The sequence below is a fragment of the Gorilla gorilla genome, chromosome 16, assembly GCF_029281585.2.
Source record: "Gorilla gorilla gorilla isolate KB3781 chromosome 16, NHGRI_mGorGor1-v2.1_pri, whole genome shotgun sequence".
Lineage (NCBI taxonomy): Eukaryota > Metazoa > Chordata > Mammalia > Primates > Hominidae > Gorilla > Gorilla gorilla.
Genome location: NC_073240.2, coordinates 65,008,454 through 65,033,397, shown reverse-complemented (window position 1 = coordinate 65,033,397; position 24,944 = coordinate 65,008,454). Strand labels below are relative to the sequence as shown.

Genomic DNA, 24,944 nt, shown 5'->3' with positions numbered 1-24,944 from the left:
GAACTCCTGGGCTCGAGTAATCCTCTCACCTTGGCTTCCCAAAGTGTTGGAACTACAGGCATGAGCCACCATGTCTGGCTGACATACTGGTTTCAATTCCTTTGAATATATACCCAGTAGTGGAATTGTTGGGTCATATGGTAGTTTTGTTTTTAATTTTTTGAGAACTCTTCATATTGTTTTCCATAATGGCTGTACTAATCTACATTCCTACCAACAGAGTATAAAAATTTCCCTCTCTTCACATTCTTGCCAGCATTTGTTTTTTTGATAATTGCCATTTTAACTGGAGTGAGGTGGTTTCTCATTGTGGTTTCGACTTGATTTCCCTGATGATTTGTAATGTTGAACATTTTGTCATGTATCTGCTAGCCATTTGAATGTCTTCTTTTGAGAAATGTCCATTTTGGTTTTTTGCCCATTTTTAAATTGGATTATTTGGGGTTTTTTGTTAGTGAGTTGTTCAAGTTCCTTATATGGTCTGGATATTAACTCTTTGTCAGATGAATAATTTGCAAATATTTTTTCCCTCTAGGTTGTCTCTTCACTCTGTTGAGAAACTTTTAAATTTGATATAATCCCATTTGCCTGTTTTCACTTTTGTTGCCAGTGCTGTTTTTCTTTTTCTTTTCTTTTCTTTTTTTTTTTGAGATAAGGTCTCGCTTTGTCTCCCAGGCTGGAGTGCAGTGGCACAGTCTTGGCTCACTTCAACCTCCTCCTCTCAGGTTCAAGTGATTCTCCTGCCTCAGCCTCCCAAGTAACTGGGATTACAGGCACGCACCACCACGCCCAGCTAAATTTTTGTATTTTTAGTAGAGATGGGGTTTCGCCATGTTGGCCAGGCTGGTCTTGAACTCCTGTCCTCAAGTGATCCACCCACCTCGGCCTCCCAAATGCTAGGATGAGAGGCATGAGCCTGCTTTTCTTTTGAGGTCCCATCCAAAACATCTTTGCCTAGAGAATGTCATGAAGCATTTCCCTTGTGTTTTATTCTAGTAGTTTTATAGTTTTGGGTCTTACATTTAAGTCTTTAATTCATTTTGAGTTGATTTTTGCATAAGGTGAGAGATAAGGGTCTACTTTCTTCCTTCTATGTGTGAATATCCAGTTTTCCTAGCACCATTTATTGAAGAGACTGTTTTCCCCAGTGTATATTCTTGGCACCTTTGTCGAAAATCAGTTACCTGTAAATGTGGAGATTTATTTCTGAGTTCTCTATTCTGTTTCACTTGTGTGTTTTTATGCCAGTGCCATGCTGCTTTGGTTACTATAGTTTTCTAGGAGATTTTTGCATTGGGTAGAGTGATTCTTTTGGCTTTGTTCTTTTTGCCCAAGATTATTTTGGCTATTTGGAATCTTTTGTGGTTCCATATGAATTTTAGGATCTTTTTTTCTCTTTCTGTGTTGAATGTCATTGGTATTTTGATAGAGATTGCATTGAATCTTGTAGATCGCTTTGGGTGGAATGGACATTGTAACAATATTCTTCCGATTTTTTATTTTTATTTTTTTTTAAGAGACAAGGTCAGGGGCTGGGTGTGGTGGCTTGTGCCTGTAATCCCAGCACTTTGGGAGGCCAAGGCGGGTGGATCACGAGGTCAGTGGATCATGAGGTCAGGAGATCTAGATCATCCTGGCCAATATGGTGAAACCCTGTCTCTACTAAAGATTCAAAAATTAGCCGGGTGTGGTCCTCATGCCTATAGTCCCAGCTACTCAGGAGGCTGAGGCAGGAGAATTGCTTGAACCCGGCAGGCAGAGTTTGCATTGAGCCGAGATCGTGTCGCTGCACTGCAGCCTGGCGACAGAGCGAGACTCTGTCTCCAAAAAAAAAAAAGAGACAAGGTCTTGTTTTGTCACCTCGGCTGGAGTGTAGTGACATGATCTCAAAGATCCTAGACTCAAACATTCTTCCCATCTCAGTCTACCTACTAGCTAGGATTATAGGCACTTACCCCTACACCTGGCTAATTAAAAAATTTTTTTTGCAGATGCAGTGTCTCACTGTGTTGCTTAGCTGCTCTCAAACTCCTGGCCTGAAATGATCCTCCTGTCTTGGCCTCCTCCTAAAGTGCTGGCAGTAATAGGCATAAGCCACTGTGACTGGCCAATTTTCTTCCAATGGATATATTTCATTTTTGGTGTGTGTGTTCTTCAGTTTCTTTTGTTGGTATTTTATAGTTTCCCTTGTAGAGATCATTCACCCCTTTGGTTGAATTTATTCCTAGGTTTTTTTTTTTTTTTAAAGCTATTGTAAATGGGATTGCCTTCTGTATTAGTCTGTTCTCATGCCACTAATAAAGACATACCCAAGACTGGCTAATTTATAAAGGAAAGAGGTTTAATTGATTCATAGTTCCACATAGCTGGGAGGCCTCACAATCATGGCAGAAAGCAAAGGAGGAGCAAAGTCACATCTTACATGGCAGCAGGCAAAGAGAGCATGTGCAAGGGAACTCCCCTTTATAAAACCATCAGATCTTGTGAGACTTATTCACTATCATGAGAACAGCATGTGAAAAACCCACCCCATGATTCAGTTACCTCCCTGTGGGTCTCTCCCACTATACATGGGACTTATGGGAGCTATGATTCAAGATGAGATTTGGGTGGGGACACAGCCAAACCATATTTCCTCCCACACACTGTGTGCTCCGATTATATTCTCAATTTCTTTTTCCACTGGTTTGTTTTTGGCATTAGAAATGCTACTAATTTTTGTATGTTAATTTTGTATCCTGTAACTTTACTGAATTCATTTATTCTAATAGTTTTTTGGTGGAGTCTTTGGGATTTTCTATATATATGATTATGTGGTCTGCAAACAGGAACAGCTTGATTTCCTCCTTTCCTATTTGGATGCCCTTTCTTTTGCCTCATTGGTCTGGATAGGGCTTTGAATACTATGTTGTATAAAATTGGTGAAAGTGGGCATCCTTGTCTTGTTCTAGTCTTTTGAGGAAAAGCTTTTAATTTTTCCCCATTCAGTCTGATATTAGCTGTGAGTTTGTCATATATGGCCTTTATTATGTTGAAATGTGTTCCTTTTATGCCTAATTTATTGAGAGTTTTTATCATGAAGGGATGTTGAATTTTATCAAATGTCTTTTCTGTGTCTGTTGAGATGATCATATGGTTTTTTATCTTTCATTCTGTTCATGTGACGTGTCACGTGTATTGATATGCATATATTCAAGCATCCTTAACATCCCCGGGATACATCCCATGTGATCATGGTGAATCATCTTTTAGTGTGTTGTTGGATTTAGTTTGTTAGTATTTTGTTGACGATTTGTGCCTCTGTTTTCATCAGGGATATTGGCCTGTAGTTTTATTTTGTTTTATCCTGGCCTGGTTTTGGTATCAGCGTAATGCTGGACTCAGAATAAGTTTAGAAGTATTCCCCTCCTCTTTGGTTTTTTGAAATAGTTTGAAAAGAATTTATATTTGTTCTTTCAGTGTTGGATAGAATTCAGCAGTGAAGCCATCAGGTCCTGGGCTTTTTCTTTGTTGGGGGAGTCTTTATCATTGCTTCCATCTTATTACTTGTTATTCTCTTCAGGTTTTCTATTTCTTCTGACTCAGTCTTGGTAGGTTGTATGTATGTTTCCAGGAACTATTCCATTTCTTCAGATTTTTAAACATTTGTTCTCATACAGTTGTCAGATTAATATTGTAAAAATACAACTTTCACCATTTGCTTTTCCCCTTCGTTCAAAGCAAACCAAAGAATGAAGTTAAAACTCCTATATTTGCATTTAGGATTATCTATAATTTTATTCTAAACTAGCCTTTCTTTTTTATCACCCAAGAACTTTCTCACAAGAACTTTCTACATATATCAAGTCAAGTTGTTCACTTTAGCATCTCTTACCTACTGAATGTCAGATACTATGTTTGTTTCTAGGGATAAAAAGATGAATTAAACATTACTGTCCTCTGGAAATTTACTGCCGAGTGGAAGTAAAAAATATATGCATAAATAATTATAGGTAGAAGTTTATGAAATTGGGTGCTGGCTTAGTCTTAAGACTAGAAAGTATATTTAGAAAAGGGCTTTTTTTTTTTTTTTTTTGGTAAACAAAAAGGCATAAAACCACAAGGAACCAAAAAAATGGAAGAGAAAGTGAAAACAGATTGAGAAATGTTAACAAAATTTTGGAAGCTGAAACACAGATGGTTAGGTGGTAACTGACTTAGCACTCCAGACAAGGCTGAGTGCCTGAAGGGGCAGGCCGGTTAATGCTATAAAATATACCAGATAGGCTTAGGAATTGGAGACACTAGGAACTTCACAAAGGTGGGATGCAGAAGGGGCTAAAAATGGAAAATTTAGTTGAAAGTCAACTGCACTGTGAAAAGCGGCTGCCCAGCTAAATGCAGGAAAAATAAGAAAAAGGTTGCACACTGAGCCCGGGAGCGGTGGCTCACACCTGTAATCCCAGCACTTTGGGAGGCCAAGGCAGGCGGATCATGAAGTCAAGAGATCGAGCCCATCCTGGCCAACATGGCGAAACCCCGTCTCTACTAAAGATACAAAAACTAGTTGGTCATGTTGGCGCACACCTGTAATCCTAGCCGCTCCAGAGGCTGAGGCAGGAGAATCGCTTGAACCATGGAGGCAGAGGTTGCAATGAGCTGAGATCGTGCCACTGCGCTCCAGCATGGGCAACAGAGCGAGACTCTGTCTCAAAAAAAAGAGAAAAGAAAAAGGTTGCACACTGAATGATGAGACTCCTCAAGACTTCTTGTGGAAGAAACAAATACGTAAGTGCCCAGGATTTCTTTGAACTCTTGCTGTTTTTTTTTTTTTTTTTGAGATGGCGTTTAGCTCTTGTTGCCCAGGCTGGAGTGCAGTCGTGTGATCTCCGCTCACTGCAACCTCTGCCTCCTGGGTTCAAGCTATTCTCCTGTCTCAGCCTCCTAATTAGGTGGGATTACAGGCATGCACCACCACAGCTGGCTAATTTTGTATTTTTAGTAGAGACGGGGGTTTCTCCATGTTGGTCAGGCTGGTCTCGAATTCCTGACCTCAGGTGATCCGCCCACCTTGGTCTCCCAAAGTGCTGGGCTTACAGGCGTGAGCCATTGTGCCTGACTGCATCTTTTTCTTCAAAAGAAATCTATGCACAATTTCTATAATATAGTAGGTTTGTTTTTATATTAAAAAAAGGACTTTATCCAAATCTTCAAATGAAAATTAGGATCCAAGAAAAGTGTATTTTACTTGTCCTGTAGCTTAGTGCACAAAGGCCTTGGCACACTTCCAAGTACCCACAGGTACATACCTCAGAGTGGGGACCTGGCATTGGATATTATTCATAACCTGTCCTTGGCTTAGTGGATGTTTATGGCTTTTCTTCTGTTTCTTCCCACACACTATGTGCTTCGATTATGTGGGTCTACCCACAGTATATCACATCCTGTGCATTTTCTATCATTTATCCATATCATTGTTCAAATTAGTATTTTTTAAAAATAGAAAATGCCTTTTATTCTCTCCTCTGTTCATCCTTCAGGACTCACTTCAAGTGCTGCTTGTGCCCAAATTCACTACCCTCCGTATCCAAGCTCTTCTACTGACTCGTTTTAACACTCACTATATCATGTGATTTATTTGACACACTTTTGAGCCACCACATACAAGACCTTGTGTGAGGAGCTAGAATACAGTCTATGAAGGGTGAGAACTGAGGTTGCTCATCTTAGATGTCTGGTATCTGTGGAGATGGGCATTAAATATTCACATGCTTTTCCCTACTTCTGTTCTCTTATTTTTCTAGTTAATCTTGTAGTACCTCACAATGCTCATGCAGAATCACAGATCTTATCAGGTCATAAAACCTTTCATTTTAAACTTTAAGATAGCATTGATGTTCTGCAATTATACAGGAAGTAGGAACAGGGAAAAATGGTATTAATGGCTTTTTTTTTTTTTTTTTTGAGACGGAGTCTTGCTCTGTTGCCCAGGCTGGAGTGCAATGGTGCGATCTCGGCTCACTGCAACCTCTGCCTCCCAGGTCAAGCGATTCTCCTGCCTCGGCCTCCTGAGTAGCTGGGATTACAGGTGCACACTACCACGCCTGCCTAATTTTTGTATTTTTAGTAAAGACAGGGTTTCACCGTGTTGGTCAGGCTGGTCTCCAACTCCTGACCTCTTGAGCCACCTGCCTCGCCCTCCCCAAGTGCTGGGATTACAGGTGTGAGCTGTAATTAAGTTCTTAGGGTTAAGCCTGTGCTAAAATTAGTTGGTTTTGTTTTGTTTTTTTTGGTTTTTTTTTTTTGAGACAGAGTTTTGTTCCTCTCTCCCATGCTGGAGTGCAATGGCATGATCTCGGCTAACCGCAACCTCTGCCTCCCAGGTTCAAGTGATTCTGTTGCCTCAGTCTGCGGAGTAGCTGGGATTACAGGTGCCCACCACTACCCCCAGCTAATTTTTGTATTTTTAGTAGAGACAGGGTTTCACCATGTTGGCCAGGCTGTTCTCGAACTCCTGACCTCAGGTGATCCACCCACCTCAGCCTCCCAAAGTGCTGGGATTACAGGCATGAGCCACTGCACCTGGCCCTAAAACTAGTTTTAAGTCACAGTAGCAATGCTCATTTCATTTCAGGAAGAGCTGTCCTGAAAAATCTTTGTGCAGAGTCACATCTGGTGTGCAAGAAGTCCTGGGCCAAATTAAAGTTTTAATCTGCCTGGGAATTGGCTGTTTGTTACTGCCTCATCTGTTCCTCTCTTACTTATTACTATCCTTTTTATAATTTCATGAAATATATTTTAAAATGGCTTTGGTGGGATCATTAATCAGAAACATAAAGTAACCTTTAGAAGGTTAATGCAAACACTATATATATGAGAGAAATGCCTATTTTCGACTTGTGCTCCCCTAAAAAAGAAGTTATTCATCTTATGGTTTCTTAGGTGTTTGACCTAAGAAACCAACCTGTTAGTCTTCTTTTTATCTTACTTGCAGACAAAAATTATTCCTAAATTAGTGTACTCTTTGACACGTAAAGGTACTCGCAGTCTGATGGCAGTATGAAAAGTTTAATGATGTAGTTATATTGCAGAGGGCCTTCTGTTGTCTAGAGGTTTGTAAATGAGAATTTGTATTGTAAGCAGCTTTTTGTGTTTGTTTGTTTATTTATGAGATGGAGTCTCACTCTGTTGCCCAGGCTGGAGTACAGTGGTGTAATCTTGGCTTACTGTAGCCTACACCTCGTGGTTTCAAGCAATCTTCCCACCTCAGCCTCCCAAGTAGCTGAGATTACAAGCATTCACTACCACCCCCGGCTAATTTTTGTATTTTTAGTAGAGACAGGGTTTCACCATGTTGGCCAGGCTGGTCTTGAACTCCTGACCTCAAGTGATCCACCTGCCTCAGCCTCCCAAAGTGTTGGGATTACACCACACCCAGCTTGTTTTTTTATTTATAAAAACAATGTGCATTATATAAAAATCAGAAAATACTAAAATAGTAAAACTATTTTATATTCCTCTTATATTCTTTTTCACGCACATATATTCCGCTATGTATTACAAAAATATAACATTTACTGGTATATTTTAAAAATAGTTATGCTGTACATACAGTACCAATAACTTTTAATCAGTCGAGATTTTGAGTGTTTTATATGTGCTGAACATGGTCTTAAGCACCATAGGGTATTGAGAAAACTTAAAATCCCTATCCTCAAGATATTTACACTGTAGCTGGATAAGAAGGCAAACGTGTAAGAAGAGATGCGAAGTTCAGTGCAGTGGCTGAACTACATGATATGTACTAAGCACTCAGGAGGAATTAAAGTTAAGGCTTCCAAGGATTAGTGAGGATGGGGAGGTGAGAGGAGCTGAGTATCCAGCATATATTACAGGTTCACTAAGTGAATGTTGTTGCTCTGGCCCTCATCATCATTCCAAGTTCTTAGTCTAAACCTCTGGGAATATTGATTACATTTGTAGAAATAGGAAAGTTTAAAGGAAAAACCGTTATTGCAGGAAGAACTTCGAGATGTGTAAGTGTTGTCTAGCTGAAGATCTGTTTCCTGTAAATAGTTAAAGATATAAGTCTATTGTTCTGGTAAACAGTCAAAACAGCTTTGAGAATCATCTCCTTACAAGCAGTAGATGAATTCTCCAAAAGTAGGTTTGGGCAATAATTGGTTTTATTCACACTGTCCTTTATGCCATCCAAAGTTGACACGAAATACCATGACAAAATATATAGAATTCTATTTGCCAGTTAGTTCGAAGAATGAAGGTTTGTGTTTATTGTGCCAAGAGCTAAAATCTCTTTGAAATTCTGGCATTTCTTCTTGAATTGCCTTGTGGCTTAATAGTTGGGAAATATTAATATGCATGTGTGTGTGTGTGTGTGTGTGTGTGTGTGTGTAAGAGAGATTTGTTTTCTCTTTTAGGAAAATTCTCAGGTATAGCTTAAATTTCTAAATTTTCAAGCTGTTCTAGCCTTGCTAGATCTCATTATCTCTGTAGCTTTTCACTTATAAATCAAGTTTCATTTATGTGAACAGCATTGGGAATATAACCTTTCTCATGACCCTGTAAGCTAATATTTTGCTTTGCTTTTCCCAGAATAAATGTCACTAAAACATATACATTCTGCTTTCCTCTTAGGTAAAAATCTCTACACCAATGAATATGTAGCAATCAAACTGGTGAGTAGAATCTGTTTGTGGTAATTAATGTTTTGGTGCTCCCATTGCTTATATCTTTTTATAGGAAATAGTTTTAAGCATTCATTCGCAAAACTGCTAATGGTTTGGGGTTTTTTTTGTATATGATCCCACATTTTTCTTCAATTATAGTGTTAACAGTGATGAATCATTGTATACTATATAACACTATATAGTTAAATGATACTAACTTTAGTGTTAGAAATGATGACTCAAAAATTAGTTGATTAAAAAAAGCTGGAAGAACTAGTAATTCTGTGAACTTAATCTTTCACAGAGGTATCTTAAAAAGATAAAATCATTCAAAAATTTTACTGTTTTTTTCTCTAACTTAACTGATTTATTTTTTGTACTTAGAAGAAAATCATAACTGATCATCTAATCATGGCCTTAAAAATCTGTCAAGCATGGAAAACATACCATATGGTCATTAGAAGCAAAGAAGTCAATTGGTATATTAGTACTAACCTTGTGAATAATTAAACTAGTCATAGAAAATGATATCCTATTAAAAAAAGTAATAATTTTATTATTTTTGAGGACTAATAATTTTAAAAGACAGAATTCTTTATCTTATATTTAAGGTTGATAACAAAACCATTTTTTCATGTGAAATGTTTCGTATGACTAGTTTCACTGAAACTCTGTGTTTGTCCTCATAGTAAGTGTCCCAGGATTTACAGGTAGCTTTGTTTTATTAGTTGGAAGCCAGAGGAGTTAATGGTTGAAGGAAATTGAAGGAAATCTATGCTATTCTTTTCTTTTCTTTTTCTTTTCTTTTTTTTTTTTTTGGAGACAGGGTCTCACAGTGTTGCCCAGGCTGGAGTGCAGTGATGTGATCTTGGCTCACTGCAACCTCCACCTCCTGGGCTCAAGCAATCTTCCCACTTCAGTCTGCCTCCTAAGTAGCTGGGACTACAGACTACATGCCACCACACCTGGCTAATTTTGTATTTTTTGTAGAGATGGGATTTCATCATGTTGCCCAGCTCGGCCTCCCAAAGTGCTGGGATTACAGGTGTGAGCCACCACGCCTGGCATTGTTATTTTCTAATGAATTGCACTTACCACATCCACACTTGTTCTGTGATTGGTTGTTCTTCTCATCCAGCTTGCTTGTGGAGGAGTTAGGGTTGTCTTGTGAGGAACTGACAGTTACCAGATTTGTTTCCCTACAAAGGGGTGGGCGGACAGGGAGCAGGGCTTAGAGCAGCAGGTACCTTCTAGGAAACCAAGTATTTTTGTATTTTGACTTGGAACTCTTGTTGGATAGATGGGAGCAGGAAGAGAGGTAATACATGTAACAATGCAGGTCAAATATCCTCTTAGATTGAATATTAGAGGATTAACCGAACAGACACAGTGGCTTATGCCTGTAATCCAAGCACTTTAGGAAGCCAAGGCAGGCAGATCGCTTGAGCCCAGAAGTTCAAGACCAGCCTGGGCAACAAGGCAAAACCCTGTCTCTACAAAAAATACAAAAAATTAGTCAGGTATGCTGGCACACACCTATAGTCCCCACTACTTTGGAGGCTGATGTGGAAGAAGTCACCTGAGCCCAGGAGGTCGAGACTGCAGTGAGCTGAGATTGCTTGCACCTCTGCACTCAGCCTGGGTGACAGAGTGATACCCTGTCTCAAAAAAATAGGATTAACCATATTTTTTAATTTATAGGAATTTGGTTATTCTTAAAAGTGTTCTCTAGTACACCTGCTTTTTTTACTTTTTCTGTTTTATTATTCTGATAAGTTGGAATAATCTTTGATTATTTGGGACTTCTAAGAGAACAAAGCACTTCCTAAAACACTTTAAAAATTTGCTACATTACTACATATTTGTTAGGCTTTCTGTTAGGGACAGTTCTTTCATCTTGATTTCTTCTGCCAGATTATACCAATCAACCTGTATAGATAAGCTTACATAACATATTGTTGACATGATTGATCATTACATTTCATTTCCTTTTTAAAAACTTTTATTCTGCTTTGTATGGCCACTATTTAAAGCTAAAAATGGAACTCTTACAATCTAGTATGGTGTGACTCAGTACTGCATTTCTCTTTCAAATAAGTCTCAAAGCCATTTTAGAGGATAACAATTTTGTCTACAGGCTTTCACTCTTGCTTTTGGGCTTCTGTTCTCCAAAGGAAGATATGAAGGCAGTAATTGAGCTCTTTGGATTGTAATGGTAAATTTGCCTTAAGCACTACACTCCTATAAGGTAGCTGTCTGCTGTTTGTTTAGGATTTTAGGCAGGCATATGTTTTTCAGAATATGGTAAATATTCTGGCAAATGCACAGACCTCTATGGAAATGTAATCAGCATCTGGCACAGAAATGCAAGGAAGCTCTGCTGCTGCTGTTTCTGTTGTACTTTGTTTGGATCTTCATTGTGGACTCTTTTTTTCTTAGATTTCTTAGATTTCTAAAAACCTTTAAAAAAATCGTACACAAAGTAAACAAAATAGTGTAATGAGCCCCTCCTTTATCCACCACCCACATTTCTAGGGTTCTTTTTAACAGAGGTTTTCTAACAGTTGGGTTTAAAAAAAAATCTCCTGTGCTGCTAATATTGCTGCCTTCTGTAGTCTGTAGACTGAGTTTTGCAATGCCTTCTACTTATAGTGCTTCCAGAAAAGCACCTTGAAGCCCAATTGGCTGAGCAGGCTATGGCCATGTGCTAAGGAGTTGGCTGAAGTGTGTAATTCTCTCAGTCTTCATAATAAGACCCTCATGTCTGAATATATGTGATGTGTATGCCTTTCAACCCTTGAACTCTATGGAGTTTTGCATTTTTAATTTACTAGCTTGGCTATCCAACATCAGATTGAATATCTTCTATTATGCTTTCCAGCATGAAGATTGAGAGTATAATATTTGAGGAAGGATGTGTGGTTTTTAAAATTCATTGCCTCTGTGGTTTGTCAGAATCCAAAAGCGATTTCTCTGGAAAGAATAGTCCCTTTTCTAGTGTTTTGATCAACTTCTAGTTCCATGTTGATTTGTCATCACTGTTTCTGTTTGGTTCCTTGTGAATTCTTAGTTATTTTGCTAATGGAAAAATTCTATACCTGGCTGCTTTGATAGTGATTCAGTGGAATATCTGCAACCAAATGGAGACACAAGAGTGATATGATACCTCTCTATCTGAAGAGATAAATAAGAAAGGGACTCTACAGTGTAATTAGTGTTATGTACTTTTCTTTTTACTGAAAGTCTTGAGACACTTGAAGTCCAACTCTAATGATTGCTGATTTTATACTCAAACAAGGGTATGAGTTCTTTCTTCATAGCGCTTCCTACAGATACAAACATTCCAGTCTGGCCTGAATTGACTTAGAGAAAATCTTCCTAGAAGCAGAGGGATAGACTAGACAACTTCGGAGAAACTTCTGAATTCTTTGATTAATGGATTCTATATCTTAAGAAAAATGCAGAAAACTTCAAATGGATTCAGGAAAGAGCCTTCAAAGATGATCAAAGAATTAAAAACTAGGACCAATGAGGAAAGGTGAAAGGAATTTGAAATTACTTTGCCTGAGAAAAGAAAGTCTAGGAAAGCCTGAGAAAAGAAAGTTTTGTTATTTGAAGAGAGCTACTTAATAGTATTCGTGGTTATTGAGGAGCTTTTTTATTTTTTTGCTGAGGACTTAAGAAAAATAGGCTTAAGTTTCAGTAGTGAGATTTGAGTATAATATAAAAGTGTTCCAAACCATGAAACTTGTTCAACATCAGCATGAAATGTCAAGGGAAGTTATGGAATCTCCTTCCTTGGAGTCTGTCTTAAACATAAGACAAATAGGCTGGGTGCGGTGGCTCATGCCTGTAATCTCAGGACTTTGGGAGGCCGAGGTGGGTGGATTACGAGATCAGGAGTTTGCGACCAGCCTGGCCAATATGGTAAAACCTCGTCTCTACTAAAAATACAAAAATTAGCTGAGTGTGGTGGTGTGCATCTGTAGTCCCAGCTACTTGGGAGGCTGAGGCAGAAGAATTGCTTGAACCCGGGAGGTGGAGGTTGCAGTGAGCTGAGATTGTGCCATTGCACTCCAGCCTGGGTGACAGAGTAAGATTCCATCTCAAAAGAAAAAAGAAAAAAAGGGCAAATAACTACTCATTGGGGGAAAGGACAGTCTTTTCAACAAATGATGCCAGAAAAACTGGATACCCACATAACAGTGAAGTTGGATTCTTACTTTACATTGTATTCAACAATTAATTCAGAGTGGATCAAAGACCTAAATGTAAGATTGAAACCATAATATTTTACTAGAATACACATGGGAAAAGCTTCATGACATTGGATTTGGCAGTGATTTCTTGGATATGACACCAAAATCACAGACAACAAAAGAAAAAAACTAGCTAAGTTGGACTTCAGCAAAATTTAAAACTTTTGCACACTGTCAACAGAATTCTAAAAAGGGCAACCCATGGAAAGGAATAGGAGAAAATAATATTATCTAATAAGAGATGATATCCAGAATTTACCATTATAACAATTTTTTAAAGTTCAGTGGCATTGGCCAGGTGCAGTGGCTCACACCTGTAATCCCAGCACTTTGGGAGGCCAAGGCAGACGGATCACCTGAGGTCAGGGTTTTGATACCAGCCTGACCAACATGCAGAAACCCCATCTCTACTAAAAATACAAAAATTAGCCAGGTGTGGTGGCGCATACCTGTAATCCCAGCTACTTGGGAGGCTGAGGCAGGAAAATCGCTGAACCCAGGAGGCGGAGGTCATGGTGAGCCAATATCGTGCCATTGCACTCCAGCCTGGGCAACAAGAGTGAAACTCCGTCTCAAAAAAAAAAAAAAAAGTTCAATGGCATTAAGTACATTGACATTGGTGTACAACCATCACCACCATCCATCTCCAGAACTTTTTCATCTTCCCTAACTGAAATTTTGTATCTGTTAAACACTAACTCCTCATTCTCCCCTCCCCCCAACCCCTTGGCAACCACCATTCTGTCTGTCTCTATGAATTTGACTACACTAGATACTTAATTTTTTTTATTGTTTGTTTTTTTGGAGACGGAGTCTTGCTCTGTCGCCCAGGCTGGAGTGCAGTGGTGCGATCTAGGCTTGCTGCAGTATCCACCTGCCGGGTTCAAGCAATTCTCCTGCCTCAGCCTCCTGAGTAGCTGGGACTACAGGCGCACGCTGACACTCCTGGCTCGTTTTTTGTATTTTAGTAGAGACCAGGTTTCACCGTGTTGCCCAGGCTGGTCTCGAACTCCTGAGCTCAGGCAATCCACCCGCCTCAGCCTCCCAAAGTGCTAGGATTACAGGCGTGAGCCACCGCGCCTGGCTACTAGGTACTTAATATTAAGTGGACTCATGCGATATTTGTCCGTTGTAACTGGCTTATTTCACTGAGCATAATGTCCTCAAGGTCTGCCCATGTTGTAGCATGTGTCAGAATTTCCTTTTTAAGGTTGAATAATACTTCACCCTATGTATATACCCAATTTTGTTTATCCATTCATCCAATTATGCACACTTAGGTCGCTTCTACCTTTTAGTTATTGTGCATAATAATGCTATAAACATGGATGTACAAATAAATCTGAGTTCCTGCTTTCACTTCTTTGGAGCATCTATCCAGAAATAGAATTGTAAATCATAATGATTCTGTGTTTAATTTTTTGAAAAATTGCCATGCCATTTTCCAGAGCGGTCGCACCATTTTGCATTCCCATCAACAGTGCACAAGGGTTCCAGTTTCTCCACATCCTCATCAACACTTGTTATTTTTCTGTTTTTGATAATAGCCGTCCTAATGGGTGTGCAGATGTTGAGCTTTATTTTATTTATTGATTGATTGAGACAAGGTCTCACTCTGTCGCCCAGGCTGGAGTACAGTGGCACAATCACAGCTCCCTGCAGTCTTGATCTCTGGGACTCAAGCAGTCCTCCCACCTCATCCTCCTGAGTAGCTGGGACTACAGGAGTGTGCCTCCCTGCCAGGCTAATTTTTTAATTTTTGGTAGAGACAAGGTCTCCCTATGTTGCCCAGACTGGTCTCAAACTCCTGGGCTCAAACAGTTCTGCCGTCTCAGCCTCCCAAAGTGCTGGGATTACAGGCATGAGCCACCATGCCCGTCCTATTTTATTTATTTATTTGTAAAGATGAGGTTTTGCTGTGTTGCCCAGGCTGGTCTTAAACTCCTGGTCTCCAGTGATCCTCCTGTCTCAGCCTCTGAAAGTGCTGGGCTGGCAGACATGAGCCACCATGTCAGCTACTGTTGAGGTTTTAAAGAGAGATTATAATGTGTTTAGGGTAATGTTTGGTTTTCTTGTTAGCCAGTTGCCCAGTACACTGTCAGTTTAGAATAATCAGCCAGCCAGTTGCTCAATTGGTATAGAGCAAAGTATGGTTGTTTGGCTGCTTTATCTCTGAGGTTTTTAGAAAACTCCATTTTTGGAAACTTGAACACCACATTGATTGAAGTTACATATTTTAATTGCATTTACAATCTTTAATTCTCAATAGTTTAAAAAGAAATATACATAAGGATGTTCCTAAAAGCATTGTTCATAATATTGGAAAATGAAAACAGTTCACGTGTCCAAAAATTATGGGGAAGGTGTGTATACATACATACATAAATACATATCCACATGCAGGGCAATACTCAAACCATTAAAAATAATATAAGCCAGGTGCAGTGGCTTATGCCTATAATCCCACAGCACTTTGGGTGGCTGAAGTGGGAGGATTGCTTGAGCCCAGGAATTTGGGACCAGCCTAGGCAGCATAGTAAGATCCTATCTTTACAAAAAATTAAAAATTAGCTGTGAGTGGTGGCACACACTTGTGGTCCCAGCCACTCGGGAGGCTAAGATAGGAGGATGACTTGAGCCTGGGAGGTTTCGACTGCAGTGTGCAAGACCCTGTCTTAAAAAAAAAAAAGAAATTATACACGTTTATTTACCGCCATGGGAATATGTTATTACATTGTTGAATTCAATAGCACATTAATGAACAGCAAATATATTATAATCTCATTTATATAAAATTAAGTTCATTAGTCTATATTATATATATTAATACATATATAGATAAATAAATACTTTGAAAGACATTCACTAAAATGTTAATAGTGCCTCTCTTTAAAGTGACAGGATCACAGATGATTTTTACTTTCTTCCTAATTTTTGTATATTTGAATTTTCTTCTGAGCGTGCATTATTTTTCTAAAAATAATAAAACCGTGAACCACCCAAAATTCTGAACAAAACAAGCAGGAAATACATTCTGGTATTTTTTTATTTAAAGGTTTGGCATTAAGTTTCCTGGCAGAATACATTCCAAGAGAATATTTCATTGCAAGAAAGATATCCTTGAATGATAGCTCATGCGAAGTCTATTTTTATTTAACTATCCATGGAAGGACTTGTATGTAGTTCACCTTCATCTTCTCTTAGCTATACTGTCAAAGATCAATTGTGGTTAGAAAAGGCTCTTATATATGGATATTATCTCTAAAACATTGGGTGATCTTAGCCCTCGTTTACTCCAAAAATTTAAGAATGGAAAAATCCCATTTGTTTAAATCTGATCACAGTTTTTCTTTTTGGATTTCAGGAACCAATAAAATCACGTGCTCCACAGCTTCATTTAGAGTACAGATTTTATAAACAGCTTGGCAGTGCAGGTAAGTCAAGTCTTTTCTCTCCACTTACTTAGTATGTATCTTAGCTGGAAGCCCTAAAATATACAAATTTTTTTGTCTGGTTTACCCTTTTTACCAAACCATCTATCTCCCCTGCTTGCCGGATAGGTAAATAAACATAGTCAACCACAAAGCTACTTGCGCTCTGGTTCCTGGAGTTGAGTTGACAGGGGAACTGTGTTGCTATGACTGTGCCCACAGACCAACCTGCAGATGCCGTCCACTTGTCAAATACACATAGTGTGAAAGATTTGCTTTTCAGCAGTTCATTCTCTTTTCTTTACTTATACCAAAAGAAAGGAGGAAATGTTGGTAATTTGCAAAATATACTTTACCACACTGAGATGGTTTATCTGTTTTGAAGACATACTAAAATATACATTCTGAAATACTACAGCACCGTCATTTTATCCATTGTCCTCATTAATTTGCAAGAGCTATCCATATGATTGTAATAACCTATGACCTTCGGCAATTTTTAAAAATTAAGTTAATCACTTTAAAAAATGTTTGTTTTTACCTAAAAGCTCTAATTTCTCAAATATCTTACTGGCTTCCAGAAAAATGTTTTGCTAATGTTTACCTGTAGGGACAAGTCTCTCAGAAGATGAAATCTTTCAGAGCTATTTTCACTATTTGACATTAGTAGAATTTCCTCTGCTTTATGCCCCCTTCACTGTGACAGGTTTTATGTGAATGACTAAAGCTCGGTTTCTATTTTTTTTTTCTTTCTTTCTTTCTTGTTTTGGAGACAGGGTCTCACTCCCATCACCCAGACTGGAGTGCAGTGGCACGATCACGGCTCACTGCAGCCTGGACCTTCTAGGCTCAAGCAGTTCTCCTGCCTCAGCCTCCTGAGTAGCTGGTACTGTAGGCATGCACCACCACACCAGGCTAATTTTCTGTATTTTTAGTAGAGATGGGGTTTTGCCATGTTGCCCAGGCTGGTCTTGAACTCCTGGGCTCAAGTGATCCTCCTGCCTTCAGCCTCCCAAAATGCTGGGATTACAGGCATGAGCCATCATACTGTTGGTTTCTATTTCAAGTAACCCTATGAAGGTACTACTGAAGGAATTTGAGTTCCGCATCCTAAAATATTTAGAATTATATGAGTCATTGTGTGTTATTCAAGTTTTATTATACCCTGACTATAGCAATAATGCAGCTATAGTCATAACCCAGGGAGCCCACAATGGACTTATCTTTCATTGAACTTAATATGAATTCTTGCTCACAGTAGCCTCTCAGTATATATTTGTTAATTGATTGGAGTGTTTTTGGCATAAGATTTAAGACTGGCAACTGAGTTCACAGGGTGTATACATAACTTGAGGCTTATCTTCCCAGATGCCCCAGGACTACATTTTAATTGTTGTTCCTCTTACATTCCTGGTTTTATAATGTTGTTAAGTTATTCTAGGTTTCATAAGTTTTAGGGAAAAGACTGTCACAGCCCATTTATGATAAGCATGTTTGTATATGTCTCATAAATCTAAGGGTCAGGTAAAAACATGCTTAATGCAGTCCAGCTTAGAAGTTTAAGTGGGGAAGTGGACAGGCCAGTTTTCAGGATTTCCTCTGTAAGCCCTTTCAAATAGATCCACCAAATCAGACCAATCTTCCCTTTTCAATATAGAGCCAAAAAAAATCTAATGTATTTGTTAGGTAGGAATAACATCTGTGCTGCTGGGTTGGTACTCTTCCCAAATACAGAAAATTGCAAGCTCTTGAAGTTTCAGCATTCTCTGTGCACTGAAAACGAGGAGTAAACAGGGAGGGCATTAGAGGAAAGGTGACTATACAAATTGCTTTTCACTTAAGCAGCAAGGAAAAACTGGAATCTCTGAGACTGGTACATCCATCATTGTCATGAGTGGGAATAGGAGGGCTCTGTTGTACTGGTTAGGCCAACTGTTGACTCATAGTCAGGTAGGCTGGCCATCGTTGGTCTGTCTCCCAGTACCTTTTCTAACAAACATGTAAAGGTCACAAAGCCTTCTAGGTCTTATATGCAGTTCAGTGGTGACTACTGGCCTCTTTTCTGCTTCTTGAGATCACCCACTACTTCTAAAATAGCTGCAGTGGGCATCATCTTAATACCCTTGCCTGCAACTAACAAGGTAGCTGCAGACTTTTCCAAGATAGGAAGTGCTTTAGTTATCTGTTGCAAATCCCCTTGCTACCCCTACCTGCTAGTGTAACAATTGCTTTTAGGATTTTCTTATAGTCATCTAAATCGGCTTGACTACTTAGTTCTAATCATAGAGTTCACCACTCTTCAGGCTAATTTAATGTGGGAAAGTCCAGTGTATTTGAAGTTCTTCATATTAGGCCCAAGTTTGCCATTTATTTATATATTTATTATTTTTTAAATTTAGACGGAGTCTTGCTATGTCACCAGGCTGGAGTGCAGTGGCACTATCTCGGCTCACTGCAACTTCCGCTTCCCGGGTTCATGCCATTCTCATCCTCAGCCTCCCGAGTAGCTGGGACTACAGGCGCCCGCCACCATGCCCAGCTAGTTTTTTTTTGTAATTTTAGTAGAGACGGGGTTTCACCATGTTAGCCAGGATGGTCTCGATCTCCTGACCTTGTGATCCGCCTGCCTCGGCCTCCCAAAGTGCTGGGATTACAGGCGTGAGCCACCACGCCTGGCCAATTTTTTGTATTTTTTTAGTAGAGACGGGGTTTCACCATGTTGGCCAGGATGGTCTTGATCTCCTGACCTCGTGATCTGCCCGCCTCGCCCTCTCTAAGTGCTGGGATTACAGACGTGAGCCGCCGTGCCCAGCCATATTTTTTATTTTATTTTTTCCAGAGTCCAGATGAGGAAGAACATTGGGATATTTTTAAAATCCTGATTATATTATCCTATTGATGATTAGGCATTGACTTTTTTTATTGTAATTGCATATTGGTCCCACTCTCCCCACTCCCTGCCATAAGATTATAAGCTCCTTGAAAACAAGCCTTGTGTCTTCTTTACCCTTGTATCTCAAGCGTATCTTAAGGCCTGGTGTGATGTCATTCTGTCACATAGCAGTCAGCAAGTAGTTCAGTGGCAGAAAGAAGTTAGAAAGATTTAATAAGCTTGCCTTTTTAGATTTTTACCAATGTTACTAATAAAAATATTCCTTGTGATGGTTAAAAAAAGGAAATTTATTTTGAAAGAAGATCAATTGACAAGAAAATAGACAAGATTTTACCATGTGTCCTTGTAAATGTGAGCATGAACACCAGAGCTTGTTTTTAACTTAGAGGCACAGCATTCCTCCCCCTATTTTTTTCAGAGTAAGTTCTCAGCTGCAAGTATGACTCATTGGTAGTTAATATTTGAGCAGCCAGTGCACATATGCCACTCTTTTCATTACCAAGGTGATGTTGCAGCATTGTAAATAAAACCTTTTGTGCCAAAGCCACACAAAGACCACAGTAACATAATTAGTGTTTTTATTCGCTAGTGTTTTGTCTGTCATTGTTCATTACTGTCCAGTGAATTATAAAATATTTGGATTTCCTGACAACAAATACTTAAACAAAAAGCCCATTGTGACTTAGGTTTGTTCAGTGAATTAATCATTGCTTATAAAATAAATGTATGAAATTATTTGGGAAAAATGATTGATTATGAATTTAAAGAATACCTATTGCTGTGATATCCAGAGCTTGAGACATTAAATTCCTAAAATAGGAACTTTTTGTTGTCCTGGGACTATGACCATTTTCTTCAGTACCCAACTCTTAATCATTACCTTGGCCTTTTGGACCCCAGTTTCACATTGATGACCTGATCTAGAAATTCATACCAATTCTCTAATTATGTAGAGATAGAACAAAAATGACAGCACTGGGTAATTGTGAATGTGGTTCTGGTTGGAGGTCTTCCACATTGTCTCTCCTTTTCCTTGTGTGATCTCTAACTCTTTCTCTTCCATTCCACTTTGTTTTCTATGGAGTGGTCACACTTTTCAAGCTTTGTTTCTTGATTACAGTTTTACCACCAAGATTTTCAAGACTTAATGCTTAAGAATTGATATCTCCAAGATAATCAGGGAAGAAAGTAAAGGGGACCATGAGAACCTTGAAACTGAGAATAAGCATTTTATTTTCCTGTTAGCTATCATTTTTTCATTTCTTATAGAAACCAAATTGTAAAATCTTATAACTATTTTTCTTATTTTCTTCAATCATCAATGTTATGTTAATTGTATTATGGTCACCATAGGCAAGTTTTAATTTCTTTTCTTTTTATGGGAATGATTTTAGGTTTCAGTATTTCCTTAGGGTCTTTTACTTAGGAAGATACATACATTATCAATTTAAAAATTTTCCAATCCATAAATCTTTTTTCCAGCATAGCTCTCAGTTTTGCTTGTATTCTAGCACACAGGAACAAGATTTGGTGGATGAGAGGTTTGGGGCAGAGATACGAAAGAGTCTGTGGCCGAAACAGATCCGTATTAGGAAGAGTGACAGTATGAGAATGACTCCATAGCTGACCACATGACAACAGCGTGGTATATGTTCGTTAATTGACTAGAAGATGAATAAGCCAGAACCAAGCATGCAGCTGAAGTGGGAGGAAAAAGGGAGGGAGGGGATGAGTCAGCAAGGACCAGAGCAAATGAAAGAGGATTGAGGGTTTAGAGGGTAGGTAAACGGCAGGATAATAGGATTCTTTGCAGTACATGACAGGAAAATGGAGGTCTCTGACATAACCTGAAATTTCTAAGTCTAGGCTGCCATATCCTGGCTTCCCAGCAGCTATTGTAATCTAGTGACTCTTCTGATTTGGCTCTCTTAAAAAGGAGAAGCTAATCCTCAAATTAAAAAATGACAAGATTCCCCCCCCCCCTTTTTTTTTAAAGAGACGGACTCTTGCTCTGATTCTGAGGCTAGAGTGTAGTGATGCAATCGTAGCTCGCTGCAGCCTCAAATTCTTTGGCTCTAGTGATCCTCCCGCCTCAGCCTCCCAAGTAGCTGGGACTACAGGCGCAATGCACCATAGCTGGCTAATATTTTTAGTTTTTTGTAGGGACGGAGTCTCACTATGTTGACCAGGCTGGTCTTGAACTCTTGGCCCCAGGTGATCCTCTCACCTTGGCTGCCCAAAGTGCTGGGATCACAGGCATGAACCACTGTGTCCAGCCTTAACAAGACCCTAATTGAAACTTCACAAATGCAGTAGTCAAAACAAAATCTCATTGGGCAGAGAAAGCCAGTTAACTTGTTAAATACCTAGTAGGCGGTTCATTTTTAAAATTGATACATAATATACCTATTTATGGGATATATGTGATATTTTGATACATGCATATCTATGTGTAATTATCAAGTCAGGGTGGTTAAGATACTCATTACCTCAAACATTTACCATTTCTTTGTGTTGGGAACATTTCAAATCTACTCTTCTGGCTATTTTGAAATATACAATAAATTATTGTTAACTATAGTCACTCTGCTGTGCTATCAACACTAGAATTTATTGCTTCTAACTGTATATTTGTACCCATTAACCAAGCTCTCTTCATCCTCCCCACACCCAACCATTCCCAGCCTCTGGTAACCATCATTCTATATGAGATCAACTTTTTAAGTTTTCACATGAGCAAGAACATGTGATATTTGTCTTTCCCTGCCTACCTTATTTCAGTTATTATAAAGGCCTCCAGTTCCATCTGTGTTGCTGCAAATGACAGAATTTCATTCTTTTTTTGTGTGTGTGTCTTTTTTTTTTTTCCTTTTTGTGGAGAACCGGGGTCTCACTATACTGCCCAGTCAGGTCTCAAACTCCTGGGCTCAAACTATCCTCCCACCTTGCCTCTCTGAGAGCTGGGATTACAGGTGTGAATTTCATTCTTTTTTATGGGTGAATAGTATTTCCTTGTGCGTATATGTACCACATTTTTTTTATCCTTTATCTGTTAATGGACACTTAGGTTGATTGCATATCTTTGCTATTATGAATAGAGCTGTAATAAACATGGATGTACACACATGTTTTTGATAAACTGATTTTGATAATGGCTGTGAAGATCATTTGCCCATTTTTAAATCAGATTATTATTTTTACTATTTTTTGCTATTGAGTTGTTTGAATTGCATATATATCCTGGCTATTAATCCCTTATTAGATACATGGTTTGCATATATTATATTTTCTCTTATTCTACTGGTTGTCTCTTCACTCAGTTGTTTCCTTTGCTGTGCAGGAGCTTCTTAGCTTGATGAAATTCCATTTGTTTATTTTTGCTTCTGTTGCCTGTGTTTTTGAGGTCTTACCTGAAAGATTTTGCCCAGACCAATGTCATGAAGCATTTCCCCAATGTTTTATTCTAGTAGTTTCATAGTTTCAGGTCTTACATCTAAGTCTTTAATCCATTTTGATTTGATTTTTTTTTGTATAGTTAGAGATAGGGGTCTAGTTTCATTTTTCTAAACAGACCATCCTTTCCCTACTGAATGTTCTTGGCACCTTTGTTGAAAATTAGCTGGTTCCAAATATGTGGGTTTATTTCTGGGTTCTCTCCTCTCTTCCCTTGGTCTCTTTGTCTGTTTATGCCAGTAACATGCTGTTTGGTTACTGTAGCTTTGTAGTATATTTTGACATCAGGTAGTGCGTGATTAGTGGGTGATGCCTCCAGCTGTGTTCTTTTTTTTTCCCCGCCTTGATACAGGGTCTTACTCTGTTACCCAGGCTGTAGTGCAGTGGTGTGATCACGGCTCACTACAGCCTCAGCCTCCCTCACCATGCCCTGCTAATTTTTTGTAGAGGCAGGGTTTTGCCATGTTACACAGGCAGGCATCAAACTCCTGGACTCCAGTGATCCACCTGCCTCAGCCTCCCAAAGTGCTGGGATTACAGGTGTGAGCCATTATGCCTGGCCTTGCTTTGTTCTTTTTGCTCAGGATTGCTTTGGCTATTCAGAGTCTTCTGTGATTTCATAAGAATTTTAGGATTGTTTTTTCTATTTCTGTGAAGAATGTGTTTGGTATTTTGATATGGATTGTGTTGAAGCTATAGATTGCTTTTGGTATTATTAATATTTTTACAATATTCTTCCAATCTATGAACAAGGGATGTCTTCCCCCGGCCCACACTCTTTTTTTTTTTTTTTTTTTTAATTTTTCAGTTTCCTTCACCGGTGTTTTACAGTTTCCCTTGTAGAGCTCTTTCATATCCTTGGTTGAATTTATTCCTAGGTATTTTTTTTGTAGCTATTGTAAATGGAATTACTTTCTTGATTTTTTTCCACTAGTTTGTTATTGGGATGTAGAGATGCTACTAATTTATTTATTTCTTATTTTATTTTTATTTTTTGAGACAGAGTCTCGCTCTGTCGCCCAGGCTGGAGTGCAATGGCGTGATCTCGGCTCACTGCAACCTCTGCCTCCCAGGTTCAAGCAATTCTCCTGCCTCAGCCTCCCAAGTAGCTGGGATTACAGGTGCCCACCACCACACCCAGCTAGTTTTTGTATTTTTAGTAGAGACGGGGTTTCACCATGTTGGCCAGGCTGTTCTCGAAGTCCTGACCTCAGGTGATCCACCTGCCTAGGCCTCCCAAAGTGCTGGGATTGCAGGTGTGAGCCACCATGCCCGGCCTATTTATTTATTTTTTTGAAACAGGTTCTCACTCAGTCACCCAGGCTGGAGTGCAGTGGTATGATCTCGGCTCACTGCAACCTCCACTTCTCAGGCTCAAGTGATCCTCCTGCCTCAGCCTCCTGAGTAGATGGGACTACAGGCACATGGCTAGTAATTTTTGCATGTTGCTTTTGTATCTTGCAACTTGACTACATTTTTAAATTCATTTTGAGAATTTTTTTGGTGGCAGTTTTGGGATTTTCCACATATACAATCATGTCACTTGCATATAGGGACAATTCGACTTCCTCCTTTTCAATTTGGATGCCCTTTATGTCTTTTTCTTGCCTGTTTGCTCTGGGTAGTACTTCTAGTACTATGTTGAATTAGAGTGGTGAGAGAGGGCATCCTGTCTTGTTCCAATTTTTTGAGGAGAAATTCAGCTTTTCCCTGTTTAAAATGATGTTAGCTGTATTTGTCCTATATGACCTTTGTTACATTGAGGTATGTTCCTTCTGTACCTTGTTTGTTGAGGGTTTTTTTTGTTTTGTTTTGTTTTGTTTTTCTTTGAGATGGAGTCTCGCTCTGTCTCCCAAGCTAGAGTGCAGTGGCGCAATCTTGGCTCACTGCAACCTCTGCCTCCCTGGTTTAAGCGATTCTCCTGCCTCAGCCTTCCGAGTAGCTGGGATTACAGGTGCACGCCACCACACCTAGCTAATTTTTGTATTTTTAGTAGAGACAGGGTATCACCATGTTGGCCAGGATAGTCTCGATCTCTTGACCTCATGATCCGCCCTCCTTAAAGCCTCCCAAAGTGCTTGGATTACAGGCGAGAGCCACCGCGCCCAGCCGAGGATTTTTTTTTTAATCATGAAAGGATGTTGAATTTTATCAAATGCCTTTTCTGTGTCTATTGAGATGATCATATGGTTTTGTCCATTCTATTCATGAGATATATCTCATATATTAATTTATGTATGTT

General features: G+C 39.1%; 1 protein-coding gene across 20 annotated transcripts in view; it reads left to right on the top strand.

The window, feature by feature from the left end:
* The window catches only part of CSNK1G1 (casein kinase 1 gamma 1), a 180,499-nt gene that overhangs the window by 81,784 nt on the left and 73,771 nt on the right, over nt 1–24,944 (top strand). For all 20 annotated transcript variants that reach the window (XM_055362551.2, XM_063698617.1, XM_019010527.4 and 17 more), the window contains 2 exons: nt 8,635–8,675; nt 16,290–16,359. In XM_055362551.2, coding sequence (XP_055218526.1) covers nt 8,635–8,675; nt 16,290–16,359 — 111 coding nt within the window. The remainder of the gene's footprint in view (nt 1–8,634; nt 8,676–16,289; nt 16,360–24,944) is intronic.